Source organism: Leptopilina heterotoma, unplaced genomic scaffold (assembly GCF_015476425.1).
Source record: "Leptopilina heterotoma isolate Lh14 unplaced genomic scaffold, ASM1547642v1 Lhet_351, whole genome shotgun sequence".
Classification (NCBI taxonomy): domain Eukaryota; kingdom Metazoa; phylum Arthropoda; class Insecta; order Hymenoptera; family Figitidae; genus Leptopilina; species Leptopilina heterotoma.
The window spans coordinates 721,436-748,095 of NW_025111033.1; the positions used below are offsets into that span (position 1 = coordinate 721,436).

General features: G+C 28.2%; 2 protein-coding genes across 3 annotated transcripts; both read right to left on the reverse strand.

Annotated features, from left to right (window-relative positions):
- Positions 1-1,011: 1,011 nt before the first annotated feature.
- On the reverse strand, positions 1,012-5,837 carry LOC122505283. Of its 2 annotated transcripts, XM_043616793.1 has the most exons (8): positions 5,068-5,837; positions 4,658-5,011; positions 4,137-4,589; positions 2,836-3,977; positions 2,515-2,663; positions 2,364-2,453; positions 2,073-2,150; positions 1,012-1,259 (listed from the first exon to the last, which is right to left on the reverse strand). In XM_043616793.1, the coding sequence occupies exons 4-8, from the start codon at positions 3,963-3,965 to the stop codon at positions 1,084-1,086; spliced, it is 1,623 nt and encodes a 540-aa protein (XP_043472728.1). In that variant the 5' UTR covers positions 3,966-3,977; positions 4,137-4,589; positions 4,658-5,011; positions 5,068-5,837; the 3' UTR covers positions 1,012-1,083. The 2 variants fall into 2 exon arrangements, with proteins under 2 accessions (XP_043472728.1, XP_043472729.1); XM_043616794.1 differs by lacking the exon at positions 5,068-5,837 and having other exon boundaries at positions 4,658-5,045.
- An 18,088-nt stretch (positions 5,838-23,925) lies between these two features.
- On the reverse strand, positions 23,926-24,426 carry LOC122505293. Its single transcript, XM_043616803.1, has one exon. It carries the CDS (start codon positions 24,424-24,426, stop codon positions 23,941-23,943), a length of 486 nt encoding a protein of 161 aa, XP_043472738.1. The 3' UTR covers positions 23,926-23,940.
- Positions 24,427-26,660: the final 2,234 nt, after the last annotated feature.

The following is a 26,660-nucleotide window of genomic DNA, read 5'->3' on the forward strand; positions in this document are numbered from 1 at the left end:
AGCTTACGAGTATTCTGATCTATAATAAGTTGATTTTCATTGGAAAACATTTTGGGCAGAGCTTTGGTCCGTTTGACGTGGAACGTCCCATATATATATATATATACAATATATATATATATATATATATATATATATATATATATATATATATATATATATATATATATATATATATATAGGCTGTACGTTGTCACCTCCGTGCAGTCTGCTCTACGTTCTCGCCTCCAGCATTTCCCGTGAAAATATTTAATATTTTTTTGTAAATATATGTTAAGGGGGATCCATTGAACAGGTTTTTCAAAAGAGGGGTAAAGATTTTTTATATTTTCTAAATATATAATTTCCAGATAAAGCATGTACGAAGAGACCTCACCCATATATATGAAAGCGCGTTACGCTTTGTACGCACTCACCTCAAGCGGTGTTGACATATTTCGAAGGTATAAACGTATTGCATTGCTTATGATACAGCAGTTTGACATTGGTGTGTTGGCTACTTGGATTCAGATATCTTGAAAGCATTATACTATATAAATTGTTTCAAAATATGAATTTTTGATTTAGCCGGTAGACTAATTTTTTTAGTTATTTCTTATGAAAATAATTATTGTTTTGTTTAAAAAAATATGTGAACAAAATTATAGTTATTTCTTTCATTTATATCTTATTTGTTTTCTATATTTCTTAAATGTTAATATTTTAAATTTATTTGTGTTATTTAATTATTTTTATTTATTTATTGACTTTTAAATGAGGTCTAGTAGATTTAATTATTAACTAAATTTTACTCAGAATGACTACCCTTTATTAAAATCTATTTATAGCCAACGCCGAAAAAGTATTGTTTTATTAAAATAATAGTTTCAAAAATTCACTGAAATTACTATCGTTATTCTTCATGTATTGCAATAGATGAGCCAATAGGTTTTAAAGAAAGATAAAAGTCGATTGTTTAAAACAAGTAAGGCAGTAAGAGGTAAACAACTTAAGGTTTTATTGTATATATCTTAAAATATCTGGTTTTAATCAATTAGCTATTTGACAAAATATTTTACTTTTGTAAAATTATTTATATTAAGACTATTTGACGCTTTTCCCAATTAAGTGTTGTATCTTAGATCTTATTTGTGACACATTTCTGCTACTTTTTGTTTCTTTGATAAATGACATCATTTCCTTTGATGATGGATAGTTTCCTTTTCTGATGAATGCCAAAAAATAATAATTTATTGATTGTAATTCTTCTTTCGACCACACTGAAAAAAGAAAAAATTAGGGATTTTATATCGGTGCATAATCTTATCAAAAAATTAATATATTAAATAAACGAATAAAAGAAATAATATAGGAAAAGTGTAAATGGGGCTATCCGGACTTAATTTTTAATTCAATTACTTTGAAATACAAAGTTAGGTTGTTTTAACATTGTGAATAGAGTGGTGAGAGAGACAAGTGCATGAGATTGAGAGAGAAAGCATAAACGTGAAATATGTGATTAATTAAAAAAATCAAACAGAGAACCACTGCATTCGGAGAACCTTCTTAATCTTTTTGCTATAGTTTTTGTTTAATTTGGAAGGTATTTACTATTGCAAATTTACCGACTATGCCACATATGTATGATTTCTATTTCCAAATGTTCCGTAAAATGGGGTAAAGTCGGCAATTTTTTCAATGTTTTCTTAAAAAATTAGGAACAAATCATAATAAAATAAACTTTAATACTTTTAATATATAAAATTTAACTCTTCTTCTTTAATATCGTTACATAAAAAAATTAATTTGTTGGTTAGAAAAATATTTATATGTCGACAACTTTTCCTTAAAATGTGGAGTAAAGTCGTCGATCTTTTAAAAAATATTTATTGACAAACTAAGAATGTTAATTTAATTAAATAAAATCAAGTTTTAGAACCAGTAATTATGGAAAAGTCTAAATCAAAATTTAATGAAGATTAAATAAATATTTGATAATAACAATCTAACCCTACTTTACGGTTCATAATATTAATATATTTTAGTTCAATTTATTCCTAAATTCAGTTAAAAGATATGTTAATGTCACTTACCAGATTTCTTCATTTTTTGCTTCTTTGATGCTGAGACTTTTGATGAATCAAGATTTCTATTAAGATCTGAGTGAAAATCTGAAAAATAAATAATTTGCTTAATTTTATAATTTTTAATAATTTGTCATATTAATTGTTTATTTATTGATTCTTTTATTATATATTCGACCGCACATTACTTATATTGATTTTAAATCTTATATTTAATTTGTATCATTGTTTTGAACGACTTAAATAAATTTGTTTCAAATATGAAAACCAAAAGAATTAAAAACTAGTTTATAATATTACCTTCATTAAGATCTCGAGTAGAGCATGACGGGGTGCTATCACTGATGCTGGTTTCAGTGATGATTGCCTCGGATGTTTTGTCGTTCTTTTCTATAATCAAGGTATCAGAATTAGATGCTGCAAAATTAGTAATGTATGATATGTTTTTTACCTTCGGCACATTCTTCAGCGTATTCTAAATTCTCATCGAAATCAATATCAGTCAAGGATTTTCCTTGATATTCCACGGGCAGAGATCCTGTTTCCATCATCATCAATAACTTGGAAATTTTCGCTGTCTCATATATATCAATTGGTAATCTGGAAAGAAAAATTGTCATATAATGTTTGCAACAAATGAATAGTAATTTATTACAATTTGTCAAAAAATCATTAAGAAATCAATTATTGAAGTTGATTAAAATAATTCTGAATCTATATTGTTTTGTGTGTAGCAGGAGAAAACATTTATTTAGCTAACTTATTAACTTACTCATAAAACTCAGCATGTGTTTTTTCTGTATGTCCCATGAATTTTGAAAATTGTTTCCTATCTTCTTTGGACATGTTGAGAATTTGAGCTACTGTTGCTATTTGCTTCCTAAATTTGTTGCTGGACATTGCTTCAGGAAACTGCAAATCAACTTTTTTAACTAGGAAGCGTATCGCCACATCGCCTTGCCCCCATTGAATTTTGCTACTTGGAATGGCAAAAACATATTCGTTTTCAACAGGAACATATTTTTTTCTCTGTTCTAAAAGGATTTTGATAAATTTTTGTAATAACTCCGGCACTAAAATGACGACAGCTCTGGATCCTTTGTCGCTATTAACGACGCGTTTATATCTGGTTGTTAAGGCATTTTCCGAGTCACTCAATGCTTTCCTAAAATCAGTGAAATTAGATTTTGTTTCCTTTTCGTAGTTTTGAAGTTTCAAGTACTGAACATCGCCAATTCGTCTCCGATTGAAAAGAATGACTAATCCTAAGACGCAATGCACAAAAGTTTTGTAAGTGACCACATCATCTTGACAATTCTGAAATTTTTCTTCACATTCTCTGGCTAAAATAATTGTCTCGTCTCTGAACTTTTTGATATCACTGATAAGTGGCACAAGCAACGGCTTATTCCATCGTTTCTCTTGCAAATCTTTGTTTGCAAGTGAAGATATTTCGATGTTCCACGAAGATGAAATAATATTTTTAAAATGCTTTACTTCTTTTAACCATTTCTCACATTTTTCTTCAGATGAAGTAGTAAATCCTGAACTTTTTTTCAAAATTAACCGTAGAAGCAAATCACTTACGTCCTTCAAATATGTGCCTATATGCATTGCTAAGCTTGGAGCACTGAAATCTCGCTTCAATGGATTAAATCCTGAAATTTGCCGTGTGGCTGAAAGGACATTATCCAAATTTTGGGGTTTAAGCATATCTTTAAAGGAAACTTTGTCATTATTGACTATTTCCCTATAGGCAATCAAAAGACGCGAAAGTTCACGCATTCTATTACTGCACGCATATTCCTTTCGTTCCCTCTTATGGCCTTTCAAATAATTGTCACCAAACTGTACAATTAAAAGATCTTTTTTAGCTTCAAACGCTATTTCGTCTGCTTTCATTTTACCGAAAACCTAAAAAAAGTATTTTCTTATCTATTTGATATAAACTTAATTATTAAGCAATGCCAAAAAATTTTTTAATGGAATAATTAATGAAAAAAACTACTTTATACATAACCTTTGAACTAATAAATAAATATTAAGTTGTATTTTAAAGAGTTTTGCAATTACCTGTTCTTTCACTGCCAGTCTAGATATAACGTTAGTTGGATCTGTAGAGCAAGCTGTCAATGTTTGCGACTCTGTTAAATAATTGCGATGAATCGCTTGACCATCTCCATTTATTTTTTACCCTCTTTTACTGCAAACTGCGGAATGACGTGCTAAATAGCTTCTTTTAATCATCGCAGTGCAATAAATGCATGGATAAAAGGCTGACAAATCTTGGTTGGATGTTTGTCTGAGCGGTCTTGTGGTTCCATTGATATATAAATCAAAATTTACTTTTTTTCTAAATAAGTCAAATGCTGCCCTTCTTTCCTTACTTTTACTTGGTAAACTTAGAATGCTTTTAATTTCAGGTTTCTCTTTATGTGATCTTTCCATGTGCCTCACAAAGTTTTTCGATGAAACATCGTCTTCACAAAATGGACACCATGCTGACTTATTATTTTCATTTTTTCCCTGCAATGTAATTAAAATAAGAAAATATTTTATTATTTTCTAAAAATTTAATTATAATTGTACCAAACCTTAATCTTGCAAGTGTCAACTTCACATGATACAATTTGTTCTTCTTTGTCACTGATAATGTTTTCAATTATTTTAACATTTTCAATGATACTGCTATGATCATCGTCTATTTCATCATCAACAGACGAAGCGGATGAAGAAGTTTTGTCTGAAAAATCGTCTATCTTGAAGTCCTTATCTCTACTGTCATCATCAAGGGTCTCAAAACTTATTGAAATATTATCATTATCTTTATCATGAAATATGGGTCCTTCGTCAGGTGTCTATGATTCACTTTCATGATACTGTTGATTAATTAAAATTGTCAAACTTTTATTGTTCTGCTCCGGAATCACAAACGAGTCGATAGTCATCTGCAAAGAATCAAAAAATTATTCATTGTCATAAATTAAATGATTTGTTCACTTACGTTTCCATATGAAGAATTTGAATTCCCCTCAATACTCATATCCTGAATATTGTCAATTTCATTTACATCAAAAGCTTCGAGAGATTCCTCATTTTTTCCTGCGGCGATATTGCAAAGAGATTTTGAATTATGTTTAGTATTAATGTTTTCAACGTTGTTATTTTCATTAATTTTCAAATTTGCATAAGATTTATTAAAGTTCTCTTCTGCTGTAATATCCAAAATACTGTTATTGTTCTGCTCCAGAATCACAAACGAGTTGATAGTCATCTGCAAAAAATCAAAAAATTATTCATTATCATAAATTAAATGATTTGATCACTTACGTTTTCATATGAAGAATTTGAATTCCCCTCATTACTCATATCCTGAATATTGTCAATTTCATTTACATCAAAAGCTTTGAGAGATTCCTCATTTTTTCCTGCGGCGATATTGCAAAGAGATTTTGAATTACCCTTAGTAATAATGTTTTCAACGTTGTTATTTTCATTGATTTTCAAATTTGTATAAGATTTTTCAACGTTTTCTTCTGCTGTAATATCCAAAATACAAGCTCCAGTAACTACATCGTACTTATCTATTAAATCACTGATACTCATGACTTTAGTGATACCAACTTCACTATCGGTTTCTTTAAATTCATATGGATCTTCGACAACTTCTAATGCTGACACATTTAAAACGTTTTTCAATAACCCATCCTTGTTCATAGTTTTCAATGCGTATATTGGTTCACCTTCAGTTGATACATTCATACAACTATTGTTCACCCATTCCTAATAAACAGTAAATATTTAAAATCCTTTTTCAAGAAAGTTAGATGTAAGGAAATTAAATAGTGGTTTTAAAAAATCTTACTTGAATATGTATCAGCTTTTCAATTTTTTCTTTACAATTATCATCACCAATTTTCGTTTTTTCCACTACCTTAAAAAAGATAAATAATAAAATAAAATTAATTTAATAACATAAATAGATTGGTATACAAAAATATTAAAAATAAATGTCAAATAAATAATATTTTGGATTTTGTCGTAAAAAAAAGATTCTTTTAAGTAAAAACATTATTACGAAAGGTCAACATATAAAAAAGGGATTAAAATGCAATTTGGAAGTAACATAACTGCTTTCTCTCTATTATAATTTAATTTAATTAACATTAAAAATTAGCGAATAAATAATTCAATTTCGATATTAATAAGTCGTTTTGGGTTTATAAAATAGATTGAGCAAATTTGAAAAATATATTGGGATATCTATCACATTGTTAAATTCAAAATAAATAATAATTCAATATTTTTTGAAAATATAAAAAAATATTGGTTCTAAAAAACTTACTTTAACATCTATCATCTTCCAACTTTGGTCCTTACAATTATCTTTATCGATTTTCTTTTCTTCCTCTACCTTAAAGAAAGTGAAATTATAAAATAAAATTAGTATAATAAAAAATAATCGAACCGTTTTAAAGACAAAACGACTAAAGTGTTTTTGAGGCTCTTTGTGGAAACTCATATTTAAGTTTTATTTGATAATTGTAAGTCATTTAATAAATTATTATTTACTTCAAACTGTTTTCTTAATAAACAATTTTAATCAAATGTTCCCAGTAAACACTTGAAAACAGTTCTGTAACTGTTACATATTAGTTCCATAATAATGTCATTCTAAACGTGTGACAGCGGATGTTACACGTATGGGATGACATTATTATAAAACAATTTCGTAACACTTTCGGAACTGTTTTCAAGGTTTGGCTAGGATATTGCTAAATATTTATTACATAATCTGATTGTAAGTATATTTTGAAAAAAGGATTAAGTCGACTTACGGCGTTTTTCTGGCAAACGGATCAATTGTTAAGTTGAATTAGTTATAATAACTATTTTGCTTATTAATTTTTACAATTTTAGAGCTAAAAGTTGCAATTTTATATACACACCTATAACAATTTATTTAAGTCACAAGATTCTTGCCATAAAATAATTTTGTAATATTTATATTTTTACTTTCAAGGAATTTTTAGTAAATTTTTTATTCAATTTTTTTTCAATTAAAACAAATTTTTTAAGGCTTATACGAAAAATAGAAATATAAGTATTTTCTATTAACTGGAGTACGACGGGTATTTGATACTTATGAATTAATTTCAAATTTTCTAGCTAGTGTACATGATTACAATTATTACTGTTTTAAAATATTTTTATTTATTATAAATAATTATTGATAATAAATAAAATACTTTTGAAACAAATAAGTAAAAGTAATTCGAAACTTCTAACTAAACGTTTATCCAATTTCGAATCCAACGAACCTAGTATGAATTATTTTAGATTAATATATTATAATCTTATAATTATAAATAAAAATCAATTACTTAATTATTTATTAAATATCTATTAATCTAAAATGCCTCATCTTGAACTCGTTGGATGAGGAATTTGATAAGCTTTAAAATGAGAATTCTATAATTACCGTACATTTATTTGTTTGTTTATTGTTAGTCTATTTATATCCCGAAAACAAAAATAATGATTTTTCAAAAATTCTGTTTCTTAAAATACATATTGTAAGTTTTATTCAAAAGCAAGTATTTGAAAGTGTGTTAATCACTATTACAAAAGAATTAAAAAGCAATTAGTAAATAGTGTCTTTAATTTGGATGAGCTGAATGGCCCATCACATCAGGTAGATGCAAGCAGAAAAGGGTCTTTTATTTTCTAGCAAAAAGAAATTTGTATTAAAATCGAGAAAATTTAAACGCTTTCTTAATAAATTCTAAATAAATAAATAACTCACAATTATAAGTTTAAAAAAAATATAAAAATAAAAAAACACACAAAAAATACATATGTATAGAAACTTGCCAATCTTTAGCTTTAAAATTAATAAAATTATGAAAAAAGACTCGATTCTTTAAAAAAAATATTTAAAAAAAAGATATTTAGTTTAATTTTAATTGCGTCCGCTATACTTTTTACATAATGTACTTTTAAGAATAGGTGTGTATATAAAACTGCAACTTTTAGCTCTTAAATTGTAAAAATTAATAATCAAAAGAGCTTTTTATGAAAGAAATTATTTTTTTTAAAGAAACAATATTTAGATTAATTCTAATCGGATCCGTTGTATTTTGCCTGCAATGCACTAATAGAATTAGGTATATGTAATAAATTACAACCCTTTATATTGAAAATTATAAAAGTTAAAGGGAAAAAACGCATTTCATTAGACAAATCTGTTTTGTCTGAAAAACGATATTAAGAGTAATTCCAATTAGTTCCGCTAAATTTTGCGTGTAGTGTACTTGCAAAAATACGTTTGTATAGCAAATTGCAATTCGTGCACTTTAAAATTGTAAAAGTTGGTGGGAAAACTGCGTTTTTAAAAAAAAAGAAGTTTTCTTAAAATACAAGGTTTAAATCTATTCCTAATCGGTTCGCGATATTTATCGTGAAATCTATTTATGAAAATACGTATGTACACTAATTAAGCTCTTTAGGTTAAAAACTGTAAAAGTTAAAGGAAGTGTTAAGACATGATATCACACATTTTTTCAAGATTTCGTACCCGTACCCCCTTTTGCAACGCCATATTATGATATTTTATGTGGAAAAAGAACATAAATTTATTTTTTGGGAAGACCCCCTCCGTACCGTCTACAGCCTGATATCATATGCGAATGCTCTCAAAGGGGGGGGGAGACACATTTTTTAACAAAAATTGAGTTTTTTCTGTGATTTAGGTTGAATGTACACGTGAAAATACGTATTAGTATCAATTTTAGGCTTTTTAGGTTGGAAAGGCTGAGTTTGGCTAGGGGGCCAAAATACCAAAAGTGATTCCATAAGGGAACAGTCGCGGTTCACTACATGAACGGAACCCTAAAAATGTGTAATTTCTTCTTTTTAATATAGAATTAGAAAAAGTTAATGCAGTCTAAAAGATTTTGTTTTTAAGTTGATAAAGATTGACACTTAAGTGATAGAAAAACTTGCGACAAAATAAAAGAAGTTCCATACAGGTGATTTCATTTCTTTCTGAATGCAAATATTAAAAAATTTTACTTACTTTACACATGTTCAGCATTTTTTGCGCCCGAGAAGTCATTGTGGCAGCAAAATACTGTAATTCTTCGTAGTATTTCTCACATGAATCGAAGCATAGTAGTCTAATGTTTTCCCGAAAATATTTATCACAATAAATAAAGATCCTTGGCACTTTACAAATACGATTTCTCGTTACATAATGCACACATAATAGCATGAAATTTTTTCACAAATTCATATTGTTTTGAATAATTTTTTCTTGGCACTTTTTATACATATACTTGACACTAAACGTTTGTTTGTTACTTCAAGCACGGATCGCGATAGAATGACCATTTAGTAATGACCATAAGCAGTCTTTGCATCTCCTTAGATGTTGAGGCTACGAAAAAGCCATTACAGCAAAATTAAAAAGCAATTAGGAAAAGTCTCGCCAGTCTAAATGTGCCGAAAGGTCCGCCACAACGGACAGATGCAAGTATCAAAGAACCTTTCTACTTTCAAGAAAAAGAAAATTATTGTAAAATTTATGAAAATCAAAACATTTATCAAATAGATTTCTTAAAAATAATAATATAATTATAAATATTATAAATATTAATCTTATAAATTTTCTTTGTAAAGAGCATTTTTTGAGACTATATTGTTTAAAAACTTTTTAAAAATCAATTTCAATTTCTTCTTGTTTACACCTATTATTGATAATAAAGTACGTAAGTCTCATGTTTTCTGTTTGTAGTGTTGCTCAGAATAGCTGTGCCCAATTTATTTGGCTGCAATGTAGTTTATGGGAAATTTATTAGAATTGGCGATTAGAAAGGCTTGTATTGTCAAATCATCAAAAATCGATAAAAAAATGGATTTTTTTGTTCGACAATTTTAAGAGCAATCATTTGCTCTAAAGTTGTTCATAATAGAATTTTTAAATTCTTATTTTTGAAATTGTTATTCAAAATTTTTTCACTGTAAGTTAGATTTAGCAAAAAATTGCGAATTTTACAATAGTGGCGATGTTCTAGAACCGTTTTTTACATAAAAATTTCATTTCTTATGCTCAACTTTGTAAATAAAAAATATTCAAGAACACCGCCCCGCGAATTCAATAAACACATTTAGTTAATGAATTTTTGAATTTACTAATTTATGTAATGATAAAATTTCAAATTTATCTACCTATGCGTTTTTAATTATACATTGTTAAAATATGTAATTATTACAATGTGAAATGAAACTGAGCGTTAAACAGTATTTAATATTTATTATAAAATACTTTCTTGTGAAGTTTACCGCTTCCCAATTTAATTGTGCAAGGCTAAAAAATGTTATTTTTATACTTATTAAATAAACGCATGTGGTTCTTTTTAAATTAGATGAATAAACTTTGTAGAATTTAAAAACTAAATTCTGTAAATTTATGCAAAATATAAAATTTAAGTTTTTAGTGTTTTGAATGATGCAAGATCAATGATTTTCATGTTAAATGTATTAATATTTATTTGTTTGCAGATGAAAATTTTGTGGGTTTGCTAAATCTAACTGTTGTATTAAAATTACTTATTTAAACATAATAGACTGAAAATTTGAAAATGGGTGAAACATACTTTATATCACTTCCAAAAATTCGTTTCGTGAAAAATATCTTTCAAGTAAACTTAATTCTTTCACAGTGTTGCCAAATTTTAGAGGCGAGAACGTTGCTGCTGTATCCAAATTTGTTATTATATACAGTAGAGGTGACAACGTCGAGGGTATATCACATAGATTGGCGACTCTAGCGCCAGCGATATACACTCGAACTAGGGTACCAACATTATAGGTAGAGAATGGTTCTTGTCACCTCCGAACACTTTTTCGGCAAACGATGTCAAAGGCTATTAGTAGTCATTCTGCATTAAAAAAACAGCAAAACGTTGTCACCTCCGATTTCGGAGGTGACAACGTTATATATGAGGCGACAACGTATGCTGTATATTTATTTTGGAGGTGACAACGTACACTCTATATATATATATATATATATATATATATATATATATATATATATATATATACTAGGGGGGCTCCGCCCCCCTGCGCGCTTCGCGCGCCAACCCCCTTGTTTTTTCTTCTTCTTTCTTTAATAATTTACGTCAATAGTATTTTATAATATTTAAAAATTATAATTATGACGCTGGATTCGGAATTATCACGTTGAAAACCTTCGGAAAAATATTGTTTGATTCTTGTTTAGTAAATACTGTCGGCCTGTGGTACAAACGGTTCCTAAATTTTTTAAAAATTGATGATAAACGACAATTTCTTCATCAATTTTGGAAATTTTTAAGGCTCTACAGAAATTTTCGGTGCTTTTTACCATAGAAAATATTTGTCGATGCTAAAAAAATTCGAATCCTTCGGCTGCTACTCTTGAAAAAATTGTTTTTTCATAGAATTTCTTTAAATTTTAAGAAAATATCTCTTCGGGTGCCTTTTAAATGTGGTAGAAATTTCAAAACCCTTTTGCGATGCTAAATTTTGAGATATTCAAGTTCAAACTTTAACTTTTACATGCGATTATGTTAAAAATAAAAATGTCAACCACAATATCTCGTTTTTTGACATGGCAAAGAGTTTTGAAATATTTACAAAGAAACATTTTCTCAAAATTTGAAGAAAATCGATTGAAAATCAATTTTATCAAGAGTAGCAGCCGGAGATATACCTAAAATTTTTTATTTAAAAATTAATTTTTTTTTAACTTTATTTTTATTTTAAATTACAAATTTTTACCTGAAAAATGTGTAAATTTAATAAGAATCCACAAACAATATTCCGAGATATTCAAAATTTTATAAAATTAATATTAAAATTCAAAATGGCGTATCTTCAACAATTTTTGAATTTTTAAAAAAAATTTAGGGAAAGAAGTCTCTTGTATACACTACCGTCGGGAATTATCGGTACGGCTGCACACGCACGGTCCAAAAACATACGAATCTTTAAATCACGATTTTTTTGTAAACACAAATTTCAGAAAATTAACAAATATACCATTCGAAAGATTATTAAATTCTACGATTAATGGTACATAACTGAAAATTTTAATAATTTATACAAAGATTGCAGCAATCGACAAATTTGACAAAAAAATTTTAAAAATACAATTTTTTTGGAAATTTTTTCAACCCCTGCACATTTTTTAAAAATTTTAGAAAAAATTTGAAACTTACATAAGTGTGATTATTCAAATTTCATCTTTAATTTAAGACCAAAAGAGTTTAAAAATCTTATTCGGTTCGTGAGATATCATTATAAACGTCCGAGCATGTTTTTTGACAAATGCATTGAATTAGTCGATTTTGAACGGTTTTTGGCTGAAAATGCTCGTCCGTTTATAATGATATCTCGCTAACCGATTAAGAGTTTTGAACTCTTTTGGTCTTAAATTAAAGATGAGACATAAATGATCACACCTATATAAGTTTCAAATTTTTTCTGCAATTTTTAAAAAATGTGCAGGGGTTGAAAAAATTTCCAAAAAAATTGTATTTTAAAAATTTTTTGGTCAAATTTGTCAATTGCTACAATCTTTGTGTAAATTATTAAAATTTTCAGTTATGTACCATTAATCGTAGAATTTAATAATCTTTCGAATGGTATATTTGTTAATTTTCTGACATTTGTATTTACAAAAAAATCGTGATTTAAAGATTGGTATGTTTTTGGGCCGTGCGCGTGCAGTCGTACCGATAATTCCCGACGGTAGTGTATATAATAATATATATATTATATTTTTGGTATAGCTACACAGAAAAAACCATTTTCTTTAAAGAAACATTGAAAATTACTGCAAATATTCAATAAAATATCTTTTTTTACATTCAATCAGTTTTTGGGTCCATTAATTATTCACACATTCACTTTATTATTTTTGTATTTGTATTTTTAGATGAAAAGGAAACTTTTTCAGCCCGGCACTCATTGATATTAAATAATTTTACAAAAATGGCCAGGTTAATATAAGTAGTGTCTGTTTTAACGTTTGACGTTGAGAGAAAACTACTTAAACGATTTAAACATTTTACCCGTTTTCGAATATAATTACAGACATACTCGGTTGTATAATATAACAGGCAATCTATTATTTCGGGAATAGCGTAGTTGTGTTCCACAGCATTAAAGAAATCACAAAAGTCTGTGTCTTCGTCGACTACAATAATATTTAATTTTTGCTTAAATTCTAAAAATCCGTTTTTTTCTTTATGATAATAAATGTCTTTCAATCTGGATATTGTAATTAGAGGTTGCATACATTCGTCATTCAAATTTGAACAATTTCCGAGTTTAGGAGGCTTTAGGACATTGTACAAAGTCAAAATTTTGTAGAAGTGTAAGAAGGTAGGAGTACAGGGATGATCATTCATACCACCAGCCAAACGAATTGTTCCAAAGAAACGCTAAATAAAGTGTAAGAAAATATCTGTTAGAAACAAATCTGAAAAATATAATTCTCAAGATGTATTTAAATATTTGCAACTCCTGATGACCATTAAAAGATACTAAGTAATTTTAATTTTTTGTATAAAAATACAAGTTATAAATATTATTAATAAATTAAATTAACGTGAGTTGTTAATAAAATAATAAAAATTACCAGAAAATGTCAGGGTTGCCACAAAAATTTAATTTTGGTTTCCCCTGACTTTTTTCTCAATGAGAAAAAAGTAATTCATTAATTAATTATTAATAAATACTTAATTACTATAATTATTGTTTCTTAGTAATTGAGATTTTTCAAAAAAGATAAATATAAAATATATTCAAAAATTAAGAGTAGAGATGATTCTATCACTCAGTTGTATTATAATAAATAGTGAAAATTCAAAAATTGTTGGGCACAAAAATCAAGAATTTTCTTATGAATTTTAAAAATTTACCATTTTGCCAGTACTTTTGATAATATTTCCTGACTTTACCCTGATCTCTCTAACCAATTCTACTTTCCTTCATTTTCCCCTGAATTCTATGATTTGTGGCAACCTTGAATTTTTTATTGATTACAGTTTGATAAATATAAAAAAATATAAATGACAAATTTAATATTTTTATGTAGATTCAAAACATAAAATAGTATATTGTGCAACAAGTACAGAAAGAAGCTGTTTTCCGACGAGTGCAAAGTTTGCTGTCCCGAGCGAAGCGAGGGCAGCAATTTGCACGAAGTCGGAAAATCTTCTTTCGTACGTGTTGCACACAGTACTTTGTGCAACACCTTTTGGTTTTGATAAAAAAAGCTGTTTGGAAACGCTAGTTGACGCCAACATACGTACTGTTTAGCAGGGTTTGAAACGTATGTTACCGCACGTAATATACGTGGTTTTCTACGCGTATATTACTGTAATAAACAGGTATTCTACAAATAGAAAACAAATACCTATATGTATATCACCAAAAACACCCAAAAATTTAAGAACTTTGACGCACAAGTGCAGCAAAGTAAGCACTTTGCCGCACTAGTGCAGCAAAATAAGCACTTTGCCGCACAAGTGTAGCAAAGTAAGCACTTTGCCGCACTAGTGCAGCAAAATAAGCACTTTGCCGCACTAGTGCGGCAAAGTACTCTTTTGCGCCTACTTTACAGGCATGCAGAGTATTACTTTCCTTAACCGGACCCCTTAACGGTTTTTTGACTCTTGTGACTAAACGAATCAACCGATTTCATTTTTCGACGGCTTGTTTGAAAGATCATTTAATTGCGCAACTTTTTCCCAGAGACACCTATACTTTATCTTATATTAATAATAAAGTTGAAATTATCGATCATATTTATCTTATATTGTTTAGTTGATGTGTTAACTTTAAAAAATTTAGCAAACGGTCCGGTTTGCCCCACCCCCTGGGGTAAACCGGACCGTTTGGTTTTTTATTTATAATATTGCATTTACATAATCTACAATAATAAAAAACATAAAGAATCATGTTATCAATGGTTTTAGTAATGAAAATAATAATACGGGATTGAATTTTAATTAAATAAATATTTTTTTTAATAAAAAAATAAAAATGTTTGTCATTATCAGAGAAACAATATTAAAGGGTCCAATTCTCATTGGAAGACAATTATTCTTCATTGTAAGTAAATATTTTAATGAAAGAAACATTTTATTTAAAAATAATTTTTATGAAACTTTAATTCAATGGAAATATCCTATGGCCGGTTTGCCCCACCGAAAACGGTCCGGTTTGCCCCACAGGCCCATTTTGAGAATAAATGTTTGTCAAAAAGAAACGCTTTGCAAATTCATCAGTTTTTGGTGGTAAGTATTTCTAAGGTGTGTAGCTTCAAAACCTAAGACCTAATATTTGGAAACATTACACGATTTCCTCGGAATTCCCTTAAGAAAAAATTCGTAAAAGTGTAGAAAAAAACTAAAAAAAACTTTTGCTCCCTTCGTCGCACAAACGCAAGCTAAAACTGTCAGATTGAAAAAATAAGGTATACTAAACATGGTTGTTTTAGATTTGTAAACAACACTTTTTCCAATTTCGCCATTTCGGAAATATTGAGAGGGGTCCGGTTTGCCCCACTCTCCCCTATACACAGTATTAACATGTAATAAATTTCGGCTCCTTTTTAAAAAACTGCATAGAATTCATCAATTTGCATCTATAGAGAAAAAAGAATATTTTTATGTTGATTTTTTCTTCTTTCAATGACACGATGAATAGGTCTTGTCTCCAAAATTGATGAGTAGAATCTGTTTATCGAAGAAAAGTTGTTATCGTTGTTAATTTGAGAGTGGAGAGGAACAGTGACAACAATAATTTTATTATTTATACTATTTTTCGGATAGAAAGTTTATATATATTTAAATTGGATATATACTTGGAAAATAAAAAGGTACATTACCTCTAAAGGGTCTTGATTGATGTATCCAGTCAATACATAAACAAATTTACATTGGTCAAGTAGTATTTCTGACAATTCGATTGTCGAATTAATAGTAACTCTCAATGCAGTGGCTGTAGGTTTTGGTAAAAAGTCACTTTCTAGAATTTCTGAGCTTAAAACTCTTTGTTCCCGACTGTCAAGCCACTCCAAAAATTCAAGAAGTTCCTAAAAAAATATAACTTTTTATTGTACATATATGTTGTTTTTATTAAAAGATAAATTAGAAAATTTGTTATCATTAATCAATAAGTTAAATACAAAACAAAATTCGGCTGTAGCTTCACAACCATCAAATAAATCAGGAAAATAATTTTTCATTTTCAGAAGAGCTGTTCCTACTGATCAAATTAAAATTTTTTTTTGGTAATATAGTAAAAATATTGTTGAAATATAAATTATTTATTTAAACTTTATTCTTAAACATTAAATTTAAAAAAGAAAAATTTACCTGTTCAGACAAATTTACACGCATCTTTAACATAAAATCCGGTTTTATGTTGTCCAAAATTTGCGATTTGTAGTCGCACTATCGGTAACAACTCCGTGTTTCTGGGCTCCTGCTTTTTCCAAAACAACAATGGCTTGGATAATTAATTTTGACAAATTCTCTCCAGATACTGGGCCTTTTGGAGTGCATACTGCAATTGGCTGGGCAAACGACTCCATTAAGGGGTGAAACATCAAAACAAGGCCATGGTCGGCCTGCTCGTTTACAGTAATCGTTGAATTATTGTCACCAAACCCAAAGTCAGTCAACCCTGAAAATTCCATCGTCTTGGTATTTAATCAAACATTCTTCCTTGTCGATATTTCATCCAAAAGTAAGATGCCATGTCGTAGTAATTCAGGTAGTTTTGCCAAGTGCTCCGAAAATAATTCCAAATAGTTGGAATCAAATCCACACGGTGTATCAACCAAAGATAAATATATATTTTAAAAACAAAATTATTTTATAAAATATAATTTAAAATACAATAAATATTAATAATATAAAATTAGAGAATACAGTACTTACTTCCAAATAGTACTCGTACAAGGAAGAGGTAATTGTTTAGCGTCTCTCAACATCCTATACGCAGCCGGGGATCGCATATGGAATAATAGACACTGCAAAATCCACTCTTCTGAGTATCGATTACCCTTTTTGTTATCATGTTTTGAACTTTTTAAAATCTCCTTTATGACGAGTCTTTCATTAATACTTATGTTACGATTTAATAATTTTCCTTCTATTTTTTCATCTGTGTATGACGACATTTCTTTTTGACATTTACTTAATTCTGAAAAACAATCACGATATTTGTCCTGATAAAATTTTTTTTTTCGTTGAGCTTTGTAATACAATGTTCTCTATGTCATAAGTTTTTTCTGTTCTACAGGATTTGACAATTTCAGGTTTATTTGCTATCGTTGTTTATGTTTTTTTTTAATCTCATATATTTATTCGAGAGAACTTTTCTAGTGCTTGTACAGAATTTACAACGTGATATTTTATTGCTCTCAGTGATGACCAAAGGGCACTTAAAATGGCGTAAAACTCCATTACAATCTCGCATTGCAACATACGTCTCCACATTTCTAGTTGCATTTGATTCTGCACAACCTGTACAAGTTTTGATATTGTCTAATGATATCATTATATTTTCAATATCTTTTACACTAGAAATGTTATTTTCTAGACCAACTTTATCTATAGAAACAGGTATTCCGGAAATTTCAATTCGAATTTCCAAGTCAGAGAGTAATATTTTTTTCGAACTAACAAATTTAATTTTATTTTGCACTTTCCGAGAAATGCATTTTGTAATTTCGATGTATACTTAAAGTTTTCCTCAACTTGTCGACGATTCCACTCGCCTGCAATGTCAATACTGTTTTATTGTTGAATATTTCATCAAAGACCCTCTGTTGCTCTATTAATGTTAAATTAAATTCTGATGAATCTTCATTCAAAGGTGAGTTCAAATCCTCTGCACTATAGTTGGTATCATTTTGAAAAGTTTCGACATTTTCCGGTAATCCTGTATCATGAATTATATCAGTGTCCTCAGATGTTTTTTCCGAAGGTTGGCTATTTAAATAATTTATCTCAACGGCATTATCACAATTTTCGTTAATTAAATCGCTGACATGGTCCTCCTTGTAATTCCTTCGTTTCTTCTTTAAGTTTTCGTCTGAAGCAGACCTGTCTTTAGGTATTTTTCTTTTCCTCATGGGTTTAGATAAATATGCCGGACAATTGGGGAAATGGCTTGGTACGCTTTTCCTTTTACTGGCCGAGGCTTTTTTAATGTTTCCTGTAAAAAATAAAACAATTTTTAATAAAAAAAGAATATAACTACAGACATGGATCAACTTTAAAATATAAAAAAATATAATCAAATTTTTTAAAAATTTAATTAATAATATGAAAATTATTTTTCCGAAATTTTAACAACATAAAAAAGTGCATTTTAAAAATTAGTTTCTTAAACATATTGTAATGTAATTTTTTTAAAATAATTGAATTTTTTCAAATAATTATTCTATGATTTCAAAAAAAAAATTTTGAATATAATTGTTTACTCCAAGTTGTTAAAAATATTTTTAAAAAATTTAATGTTAGGGAGCGTTCATAAATAATGTCACGCAATTTTTCGGGATTTTAGACCCCTCTCCCCCTTGTCACGCAATTTCACATGTAAAAATACATTGTGTCACGTTTAGTAGAAAACCCTCCCTACCCCTAAAAACGTGACATCATTTGTGAACGCTTTCTTATTACTTCTTGTATGTATTTGAATGTTTGGAAATATGTAATTTTAATATAATTTTTGGACAATAATTTTCATTTTTAAATTTATATTGACCCCGATTTTCTAATTCTGTTAGGAGATTTATAATATTAAAATAAAGTATTCTTCTTTTTAATAAGATTAAAGAAGTCATAAGTCTGTTCTTTTATCTTAAAAAAAAGAATACTTTATTTTTATATTATAAATCTCCTTACAGAATTAGAAAATCGGAGTCAAGTCTTGACGCCTTTCTGCCGCTTCTGTCACTTCTACGTCTAACGCCAATTTTGACGCCCTGCCGCTCAAGTGGTTAAATTTTACAAAATTTTAACTATTCAAAAATTTTTTAATCATATTATAATTTAATTATTTTAAAAATATATTATTCAAAAATAATTTTTGGAATATTTGTCTATAGTTAGTTTCCACACTATAAAAATCGAAATATATTTTGTATATAAAAAAATGCAGTATTTTATTGTAATATTTTGAGGAAAAGTCGCAATTTTTAAAAATAAGTCAAATAAGTCATAATATCTGAGGTCTGTAACTATATAAACAACTCTATACTTCATCAATAATATATTTACAAAAAAATAGCATGCAGTTATTTTGAATTTTAATTTTAAACTTTAATAATTAAAAACTAGCGTCATATTCCTCGCTCGCTCGGAAGACATTTTACTTATTTATTTCCACTTACAGAAATAGTTTTTTAAGTAAAAATTTTGTTAAAAAAATTTTTAACGTCAAAAACTCTCCTGATTAAGCTAATTTTGTTTAAAAAATCTTTAACTTTAAAAACGATCCTTATACATACCTCATACAGTAAGCATGCAGGCTAATTATTTATAACATTTTTACACCAATAGGTCTTTTTTAAAAAATTATGTAATATATGTTTTCGTAGTGGTCTTTAGCGTATAATCAAATAGCGCAATAAGTTTCTTATAAAAATCGATTTTTCTTCATTTGTTTATAAAAAAATTGTTAAAAAATATCTTTTTAACATTCAACGACAAAAATTATTATTAGATCCCATGCCAGGATTCCAATTGTTACTTTTATTATATCTGCATTTCTTTGCCTATAGGCATCAATGGGTTAATGTAAAAAATCTTTTCCAATCTTTTCTTTTTTCATTTTTCTACTGAAGACCATAAAAATAAAAAATTAGAAATATAAGCCTGGATAAAGTGTGGAGGAAAAGATTTTTTACAATAAAAAAGGAAAATAATGTTTATAAAAAAGTTAAAAATATATAGTTAAACTGTTTATAAAAATAATATATACATATATAATTAATAAATGTATTAGAGGCGAGCAGTAAAGGTCATATCATCTTTTAAAATACACTGATATAGGCGCTGCTTAGTTAGCGCAACGCACAAAAACTCGTAGCGCAAACTTAAAAAATTTTTTCTGAAAAACATCAAAAAGCACTTCTTTAAAAATTTAACCACTTAGGAAGGTTTACATTTTGAGAAAATAATTTTTTTAGGAAACTCCATGATGTCCTTAGCATATTTTTTTAACAATAGAAAATTATTATTTAAACAAATTATAGAAAATTTAATTTTTCTTAACTTTTTTTAATATTATAAAAAATTGACATTTTGCTTCCTCATAAAGGAAGCCTTATAGTGATGTCGATTTCCGAATTTTTTAGAATCAATTATTTTTACAAATTTTCAAGTGTAGTATATATAATTCGTCGAGAGGAACAAATGTCCGGATGTATGTGTGTATGTATGTGTGTGTGTGTGTGTGTGTATGTCACCGATTCTTGTGGACAAATTTTCTCTTACACGTCTTGACGGATTTTAATAAAATTTTGTTGGTGTATTACGGTCACGAATACCAAAAATCAGACAGAAGGATTTTTGAAAATATCTAAAAAAAAAATTTTTTTCAACAATTTTTTAATTTTTGAAAAAATTAATTTTTGAATTTTTTGAAATAACTTTTTTCTATATTAAAATTTTTATCAATTCTTGGCAAAATTGCATTCCTGACATAAAAACTAATTGATTCATGTATATAAAGTATATATTTTATTCAAATTTATAGAATTAATAAATATTTTAATTTTTCACAAAAAATTGAAATTTTGTATTTTTTGAAATTTTATCTTAACACTTTAAAATAATTATTCTAAAATAAAAAATTAAACGATTGGTATATATTATATTGAGGAAGCTTAATGATCATGAAATGAACAACTTGTATTTATTTATTTATTTTCAGTTTCCGATTTTTCAAATCTAAATATCTTGCAAAAAAATTTTTTTTTGCAAAACTGTTTGGCACAGTTATTTAGTACCCCAAATACTACAAAATTACAAAGTTTAAGAAAAATCGGTGATCCACCATTTACTTTTCGTATGGAACTGTCCTTGATATAAAAATTTTAATTTGTAGTATCAAATAAATAGTTATTTGTAGCAAATTCGAATTATTTAAGTCAAATGAATGGAATAATTGGATCTAATAAATATTGCTTTAAATCAATTAGGAAAATTACTTGATTCAGTAATGCATAAATTTTAATTCAAATAAATATTTATTTGCATCAATAAAATAATTTTTTTAAAATATGTAACTAAATATTTATGGGACATTCCGCACGTCAACACGGACAAATCTCTAAACAAAAATTGCTTTGATAGATTTAAACGTTCTAGGGCTTAAAAGATTTCTACATTCATGTACTTTAAGATGGCGATGGGCGTTCTTTGCAAATTGTCATTTCCGATGCCAATAGAGCTGTCAAAAGTCAAATGGTCCAAAAATCTCAAAATACTTTTATGAATTAAAAGCAAAAAACGAGGTAAATTATTCTGTAACTCATTCTTTGACAGTTTTTTAAGATCCCTGAATATAAATCTAAAGTTTTCTTTTAAATCTAAAATGTCGGATCCAATATGGCGGACAAAATTCAAATTTTATCAGATTCGAAAAAAACTTGTTAGTCGGTGGTTTTTAGGGTCGCTGATTACGAATCTACACTACCGGTCAAAATTGAGAGACCATCCATTTTTAGGTAATTGAAAAACATTTTAAAACATAAAATGTATGGAAACTCAAATATTTTGCTTTTTATTTTTTGAAAGATGATGAAATTTTGAAAAGAACAAGATCTTTTAGAAGTCATTTGGCCAATATTTTATTTAGATATTTTTAAAAAATCGTCATTTTCAATGTCTTACAAAAATTTGAATAACTTTTAAAATAATAAACGCTTTTTAATGATCTTAAGCTTATTTTAAAGGTCATTTGCTACACTATAAGAATTACTTATAGGCATTAACGTGTAATTTTTTTCTTAGAAAATGCAGGCCGTCAAACTTGGACCAAAAAAAATCAAAAAATTTGGAACAATTTTTCTGTACTAAAAACTATTTTAGAAAATACATAAAACATTAGGGTCATTTGGGGTAAATGTAAACAGTAGATGTTTTAGCTAAATTTACAAATTAAAAAATAAGTACGACGTCAATATTTTTACCTCAGCTCACCTACAAGATGTTCTGACAAGTAACACTACCCAATCATGAATCGCGGATCGCATTCTATTATGGATCATTTTCTAGATAATCAAAAAATATTTGATACGTATTTTTTTATTTCGGCTGACATGCAATTTTAGGGGTTGAAAATGGGGGTTGAAAATACCGATTTTTATGTAATGTGTAAGGATCATATGTGTAAACCAGTAGAAATATTAATATAATTAATGATACAATGAAAGCATAATGTTAAACTATGATTCTTATAAGATACCAGTTTTTAAAATTCTAAAACAATAATTGTTTAAACAATAATTGTTTAAACAATAATTGTTTAAACAATAATTGTTTTTAAAAGGAAATTGCCCAAAACTGGCCCAAACTGTTATTGACGCATATTTGCGCAACTTCAAAAAAATGATTCAAAACTTCTTAAAAATCTCTGATACTGGTTACTCGGGGGTTTTCGGGGTCGCTGATCACGAATCTGACATCAGTTTTTTAAAATTCAAAATGGCGGATCCAATATGGCGGACGACTATTTTAAAATATGATCCAATTTGCCTGGAAATCGTTACTCAAGGGTTTTCGGTGTCGCTGATTACGAATCTGACATCAGTTTTTTAAAATTCAAAATGGCGGATCCAATATGGCGGACAATTTTTCAACAATTCTTTCAATTCGCTTGAAATTGGTTACTCGGGGGTTTTTGGGGTCGCTGAGTACGAATTTGGTGTTAGTTTTTCAAAATTCAGAATAGCAGATCCAATGTGGCGAAAGATTTGTTTAAAAATTCATCCGATATGTCTACAAATCGTTCTCGGGGGTTTTGGAAGTCGTTGATTACGAATTCGAGGTTCATTTTTTAAAATGCAAAATTGGATCCGCCATTTGGAATTTTAAAAAATTGATGTCAGATTTGTAATTAGCGACCCCGAAACCCCCAGTTTCAAACAAACCCATACAAATTTTTTTCAACACACTTTTGGCCAAAACAGTGGAAATCTCGTTGACAGCCAAAGGGTTAACCTTTAAACCAGTTTAATTCTTGAACTGTTATTTTTATGTGTTAGGAAAAAGTGTTGTAAGTTAAGAAAAGACGAGAATTTTATTTTGTTTCAAATCAATTTTTGTTATTATTGTCTGTTTCCTTAAAAGTTAATAGTCTTTAAAAATAGAAATTGTAACTCTATTATAAAAAATAGTTATAAAAACACATAAATGTTTCAATTTACTCGCTCTCTGCCGTACCCGAGAATAACAAACTTGGAGGTGGCGAGTGTATATTCCCTTCTTTTTTTTAAATTTTTTTTTGTTTTTTGTTGTTTTTTAATTTTTTTTTGTTGTTTTTTAAATTTTTTTTGTTTTTTGTTGTTTTTTTAATTTTTTGTGGTTTTTTTATTTTTAACTTGGAGGTGGCGAGTGTATATTCCCTTCTTTTTTTAAAATTTTTTTTTGGTTTTTTGTTGTTTTTTCTTGTTTTTAAAATTTTTTTTGTTTTATTTGTTTTTTTTTATTTTTTGTGGTTTTTTGCGAAATATATTAAAATTTTAATAAGTCGGCTTTAAAAATATATTGAATTGTCAGCAGAATTGTCAGTTTTTAAATTATTGCTCATAATTTTGACAATAATGAGGAGAACTTTCGTTTCTTGGGTCGAAAAAGTGTTCAAAACACATAAATTTGGTACACCAGGCACATCTAAAAAAAGCATTGTCTCCACAATAATGACAAACGGTGTCGCAGCTTTTGAAGCAATAAGCAACAGGTGTATCGCATTTAGGCGGTTTTTCCAAAATGTAACCACTTTTGTACCATCCATACTTAAAGAGGTTAATAAATCTTGGAGATGATAACTGGTTGTGTGTTACAGACTGCAGTTTCAAGATGTTATTTCTCAAATGCAAATTCACCTCAAAGTCATAAAGGATTACTGAATCGGAAAAATGTTTAACGAAGTTTTTCCAAGGTCTAAACCCGTAAACATCAAGGGGTTGTATTTGACCTGTTGTTCCTGCAGGGATTGTTAAAATTTTCACTTCTTTTCCACGAGTATCAACTTTTTCCAAATTTTTTTTGTTTGTCCCGTCCATATTGAATGGAAGATGAGAATATTATTTTGTTTTAAAATGAATAGAAATATTTTTTAAACAACATTTTATTGAACAATTGATGTTTTGAAAATTAAAACATTGTTTTCCAAACAAAATAAATTGAATATAAGACGAGAATATTATTCTGTTTTAAAACATAGTTTTTCGGGATACAATTCGATCCTTCACATTTTTAAATTTTATTTTTGCCCGTTTAGCTGACTTCAAATAATGAACAGCTTTTTTGTTTTACTACAATTGTTATTCTTATTAGTAATATTAATTTAACAAGAAGATAAATATTAATCCAAATTTGTATGTATGCAAATTTAAATCGCGCGCTCACTTTTTTAATTTACGAGATTGTCCGCTAGGTATCGCACAGCAGAATTAACATTACATCGCGCGCTCACTTTTTTTATTTACGCGATTGTATGCTAGGTGTCGCACAGCCGAGTTTACATTATTACTTTCTCGTAATTTTTTAGAGACTTTTTGGTATTCATAGGAAGAGTTTTCGTCGATATAGTTTGTTTTCTAGTTGGCAATCAATCTTTGTTGCTTGAATTATACATTTAAGGTTAGTAAAGTTTTATTCTTATTTTTTTGTGTTTTTTATGTAGTTCAATTTTTGTAAATTCTTTTCCTTAAGTTTAAATTTTTTAATACTTGAACTTTCTTTATACAAGAATTATAAAAAGAAAATAAAAAATTACAATCAATCCTTTTTAGGACTTTATTGATTTTGACAGCTTTTTCGTTACACTTGTGTAATAAAAATGATAAATTCAAAGAATATTATGCGTTTGTTGCACGATCATTTGAATGTTGAACTTAATGATTATGAATCTATTGTAACTGACGATGAAAAACTCTTAGCAGAACAGTTAGACAACATTATAAGAGATGCTGCAGATGCTAGACTGAATTTTGAAACCTTTTCAACATTGTGTTATGAAGACGACAGTATAATACCTGATTGAGTCACAGTTGACGAAAACTTTGAAGAAAACTGTGAAATAATTGTTAATGAGAATAATGAAAAAACCAAAGTAAGTATAGATTTTGAGTATAAAAAAAGAGCTGTTCAGTATTGGAAGTCTGGAAAACATGGAAAAATGAAGTTTCAAACTGTGCAAAGTAGATTTAAGAAACTGAAGCATAATTCAGTACTTTACGAATGGGAAAAGCAAGTTGAAGAAGGTGGAAACAGAGTCGAGAAATTATCAAAAATATGCGAGTACGTTTTGAATGAATTTCAAAAGGCACATGAAAAGTCATTGCCAATTCATGATGCGGACATAAGAAGATGGGCATTGAAGGCGAGGAGTGAAGTAAATTTATCTCATAACCTGTTTACAGCTTCCACAAAATGGGTTTACAATTTTAAAATACAGCACAAGATTGTATCTCGAAAAGTTAACAAATTTATCACTACAAAACAGTTAACAGACAATGATGCCTTAAAGAAAAAGGCAAATGAATATGTTCACAATGTTAGAGAACAAATATCGTTATTTGGAGCCGATAATGTTTGCAATTCAGACCAATCAGGTTTTAATTTGGAAACTCATAGTGGGAGAACATTGTCGTTTAAAGGTGATGTGAAAATTGAATATATTGCACAATCCATGAACTCTTTAACCCATAGTTATACCATCCAACCTACTGTGACAGCTAGTGGACTATTGAAGTCCCCTTTATTTATTGTTTTGCAAGAGAAAGGTGGAGAATTCGGACCAATAGTTCAAAAAAATATATATAAAGCCGACAACATAGTTGTACTTCCTTCGACATCCGGTAAATTGTCACCTCAATTAGCAGGGCAGTGGTTTAAAGATGTTTATTTACCCAATGTTGATGAAAAATCAATGCTTTTATTAGATTCTTGGACGGGACAAACGAAAAAAATTTGGAAAAAGTTGATACTCGTGGAAAAGAAGTGAAAATTTTAACAATCCCTGCAGGAACAACAGGTCAAATACAACCCCTTAAAGTTTACGGGTTTAGACCTTGGAAAAACTTCGTTAAACATTTTTCCGATTCAGTAATCCTTTATGACTTTGAGGTGAATTTGCATTTGAGAAATAACATCTTGAAACTGCAGTCTGTAACCCACAACCAGTTATCATCTCCAAGATTTATTAACCTCTTTAAGTATGGATGGTACAAAAGTGGTTACATTTTGGAAAAACCGCCTAAATGCGATACACCTGTTGCTTATTGCTTCAAAA